Source organism: Pelmatolapia mariae, linkage group LG3_W (assembly GCF_036321145.2).
Source record: "Pelmatolapia mariae isolate MD_Pm_ZW linkage group LG3_W, Pm_UMD_F_2, whole genome shotgun sequence".
Taxonomy (NCBI): domain Eukaryota; kingdom Metazoa; phylum Chordata; class Actinopteri; order Cichliformes; family Cichlidae; genus Pelmatolapia; species Pelmatolapia mariae.
Window position 1 is genome coordinate 17,435,731 of NC_086229.1, and position 4,363 is coordinate 17,440,093.

The window sequence follows — 4,363 nt, forward strand, 5'->3', positions numbered from 1 at the left end:
TTGCAATAATCTAGAGATTTCAGACCTACCATTTATCAGCTCAAACATCCAACGGCATGAATGCTTCAAAAGCTCTTCTCTGACAGCATGGTGGGAGTTTCTAAAATTGACGGAGTCTTCAATAATCCCATGCAAACGTACACCTATCTGGAACAACCCTGACATATTACAAAACAATAATATGATAAACTTTTCAGACTGGAGTGGTAAAGGAATCAAATACTTAGAACATATACTAGAAGGAACAGAATTTATTCCATTTGACAGACCAGTTACACAGTATGGGATCAACAAGTAAAGATTTTTAGAATATCAACATATAAACAAAATCAAGAAGTTAGAAATATCCTGTCTCAGAGTGACGCTGAAAAACTTGTTCATGCATTTATTACTTCCAGGCTGGACTACTGTAATTCATTATTATCAGGATATCCAAAAAACTTACTGAAAAGTCTTCAGCTAATCCAAAATGCTGCAGCAAGAGTCCTGACAGAAAGAGAGAGCATATTTCTCCTGTTTTGGCTTCCCTTCATTGGCTTCCTGTTAAATCCAGAATTGAATTGAAAATCCTGCTCCTCACATACAAGGTCTTAAATAATCAGGCCCCATCTTATCTTAATGACCTTGTAGTACCATATCACCCTATTAGAGCACTTCGCTCTCGCTCTGCAGGCCTACTTGCTGTTCCTAGAGTATTTAAAAGTAGAATGGGAGGGAGAGCCTTCAGTTTTCAGGCCCCTCTTCTGTGGAACCAGCTTCCAATTTGGATTCAGGAGACAGACACTATCTCTACTTTCAAGATTAGGCTTAAAACTTTCCTTTTTGCTAAAGCATATAGTTAGGGCTGGACCAGGTGACCCTGAATCCTCCCTTAGTTATGCTGCAATAGACGTAGGCTGCCGGGGATTCCCATGATGCATTGAGTTTTTCCTTTCCAGTCACCTTTCTCACTCACTATGTGTTAATAGACCTCTCTGCATCGAATCATATCTGTTATTAACCTCTGTCTCTCTTCCACAGCATGTCTTTATCCTGTTTTCCTTCTTTCACCCCAACCGGTCGCAGCAGATGGCCCCGCCCCTCCCTGAGCCTGGTTCTGCTGGAGGTTTCTTCCTGTTAAAAGAGTGTTTTTCCTTCCCACTGTCGCCAAAGTGCTTGCTCATAGGGGGTCATATGATTGTTGGGTTGTTCTCTGTATCTTCTGTACAACATAAAGCACCTTGCACTATATAAATAAAATTGAATTGAACTGAACTGAGTTACTTTTGATAGAACTAGTAATGTAACTAAGTTACTAATTTAAAGTAAGTTACCCGACACTGCTCTTCACACATGTTCATTATATTCTGATGATCCTGGATGGAGACAAACTACAGATAAGTGTGTTCAGCCCAACTAGTTTATCTCATTACAGCAGTTTGATGTTTCCCTTTGAATCCCCCTGAAGATACTGACAGTGAAGCACGTACATAATACTCCAGCCTTTCAACTCTGAGCTTATTTAGTTCTATTAATACACTGAAATCTCATTTGTGTCATGAAGAAAGTCTTTAATCAAACACAATTCAAAGATCAGAAACATTTCATATATGGTGTAGTGGCAATTCCTTTACTTTTGACAAACCAAACGTCCCACAATTTAAAGTCCACAAGCCACTGCTGCACTGAGATAATGTTTCATACGCAGGCAAAAGAAGTCCACTGTCCAAACTTGAAAGTTGAGTTTTTATGGTTTATTTATCCAGTTTGGCAAGCAATAACAAGATCCTTCCTGCTGCTTCCCCTGCTCTGGTAAAAAAACATAGGCCCACCCCAATGCATGCTGGTCCTATGCCAGTCTCTTTATTTATAGAAACAAAATGGCCCTACAGCTCTTACTGACTAATTTAACAAAGTAATATCAAACAAACAAAACATTGAAACAAAAATATTAACCGACAAATAAACTTGTAAATTAACCCCAAAATTTAAGTAAACTAACAACAAACTTTAACTAATTTCAAAAATAATAAAAAATAAGAACAAATAGCTCCAACATATGGAGTTAAACATGAATCATTGTTTCAACAATATATTTATTGTTGTCATAAACAGACAAGAAGACAACAACAAACTGCTCCTCCCATTCAACACATGTCAGTCCATATCCCAGCAAACTAAATCATCTCCATTTACACACATCAAATAGAAACATGAATCACTTGTAATGATTAGAAACTTGATAGAATTTCAAATCTAGTTTGGGGAGTCATTCAGTGAGAAACAGTGAAATGATTTTCCATGGGAAAAGGTGGACAGCAGAAAGAGAAAGAAACAGTGAGAACTAAAAGAGAAACAAAGAGCTTTGGAACAACGAGGCAGCAGGAGGACAGCTGCAGTTTAACAGCTTCAATTCACTGACAGGAAACAACATTAGAAACATCATCATCCTCAACTCATCTGCTCCACTGACACTGACACCTTCAACGGCAACACCATCACTTTATCATTAGTGCGAATGTATGGAAACATCCTGTGAGTGAAAGTGTGTGTGAAGGTGTGTATGTGTGTGTTAGTATCAGGATCAGAGAATGACAGCTTTCCTCTGTTCCAGTCCAGATTCACTCTGATCCTCTGGAGCTTCTTCTCTACTGAGAGATCAGTGTGAGGAGGTGATTGTGTGAGTTTGTAGTATTTATTATCAAACAACCCTATTCTCCATATTTCAGACAGTATGTTTCCCTTCCTCTGCCCAGACTCTGCTAACACACCCAGTACCCACAATGTACTATCTCCAACATCAACATCCCAGCTATGAGTCCCTGAGTTGAAGCCCTCAGAGCCCAGGACAGCTGTGTAAATATCAAGCCTCTCTGGATTATCAGGAAGCTGCTGCCTCTCTCCTCCTCCATATCTCACACTGGTCAGATCTTCAGACAGGATGAGGTCTGGGTTTGCAGTGTTTGGGTCCAGAATGACAGGAGTGTAGGAGACCATGTCCTTCATGTTGTTCCAGATGTGGAAGGTCAGGTTGCCCAGGTGTTTGGCCTGGTCTATCAGAGCTCCTGAGGGCAGCTGTGGATCATCCAGCAGGGGGCAGCGCTGGACTCTTTCCACTGCAGCCTTGTAGTTGTGCAGGAATGAGACGTCTTCAGCTCTCAGCTCCTTCTCTGTGGCTCTGACTGTGTCTGAAAGAGCTGCTATCTCTCTGCTCAGAGCCTCCATCTTCTCCTTCATCATCCCACTCTTCTGCTCCTCTTCCTCCCTCAGTGCAGCCAGCCTGGCTTCCTCTTCCTCTGCTAGAAACTGGTGAAGCTTCTTAAACTGCTCCTTAATCTGCCTCTCTGTGTGTCGGGCCTGGACCTTAATGTGTTCTGCTGTTTGATCAAACTTCGCTTGAACTCGTTCACAAACCTTTAACTTCTGCTTTAAGGGCTCCAGCGTTTCCTGAAGTACCTCCTTGTGTTGTTGTGCAGCTTCATCGATGGGTCTGAATCTGTGATTGGTGTGTTTTTCTGAGGCACAGCAGACGACACACACTGGCTGCTGATGGTCCAGACAGAAGAGTTTGAGTTTCTCATATTTCAGACTGCAGAGAGCGTCTGAAGCCCTCTGATATCTCTCTTGTAAGAACGACTCAGACAGGTTCTTTAAAGCCAGGTTCACAGGTGGATTCTCCTTTGAAGATCTTCTCTTACAAACTGGACACTCGTGTGTTGGTCTCTCTCTCCACCATCTCTTGAGACAGTCTGTACAGAAGCTGTGGCTACATGACAGAATAACAGGATCTCTGAAGACCTCCCGACAGACCGGACAGCAGAGATCCTCCACTGATCTGGAAGCCATTGAGTCTGTGAGTGAAGCTGAAAACAGCAGACAAGAAGTACAGTCAGTCCTGGCTCCCCCCGCTCCTCTGCTAACTTCACTGAAACTTCCTTTGAGTCGTGTTTTTGCTCAAACTCACATTCAGTGTGTGGAGCGTCAGCAGCTTGAAGCAGCAGTGTTGGAGTTTTCCACTTTTCTCTCCTGTAGCTGGACTCACTCAGAGGAAGCTGCTAGTTTGCTCTGAACTCAGTCTGATCGTCTGTGCGTCTCTCTTCACTGAGGACGAAGAACTTCCTGTTTCCTGGTTTGTTGCATTTGAGTGACGCGAGGGGAGGAGTAAAATGTGGCTGTTTCACTTTTAACTAAGATGTGTTTCAATCCTGCCTGTAGCTCAAAAGCTTTAAAAGAGGTTTTGTTCCGTTTATAAAATAAAGTGCCACTCGGTGGTGCAGCTGTTTGTCAGCTTCTATTTTAGACTTTGTTCTGGTTCTTGTTCAGGTTCCCAGCAGTGGGAGTGTAATGCAGTCACACACACACACACTTTGTAACAGACAGTGGT

At 42.3% G+C, this 4,363-nt stretch overlaps 1 protein-coding gene across 1 annotated transcript; it reads right to left on the bottom strand.

Moving 5' to 3' along the window:
- Window positions 1-1,965: 1,965 nt before the first annotated feature.
- LOC134620994 (nuclear factor 7, brain-like) lies at window positions 1,966-3,825 on the bottom strand. Its single transcript, XM_063467387.2, has one exon. It carries the CDS (start codon window positions 3,823-3,825, stop codon window positions 2,431-2,433), a length of 1,395 nt encoding a protein of 464 aa, XP_063323457.2. The 3' UTR covers window positions 1,966-2,430.
- Window positions 3,826-4,363: the final 538 nt, after the last annotated feature.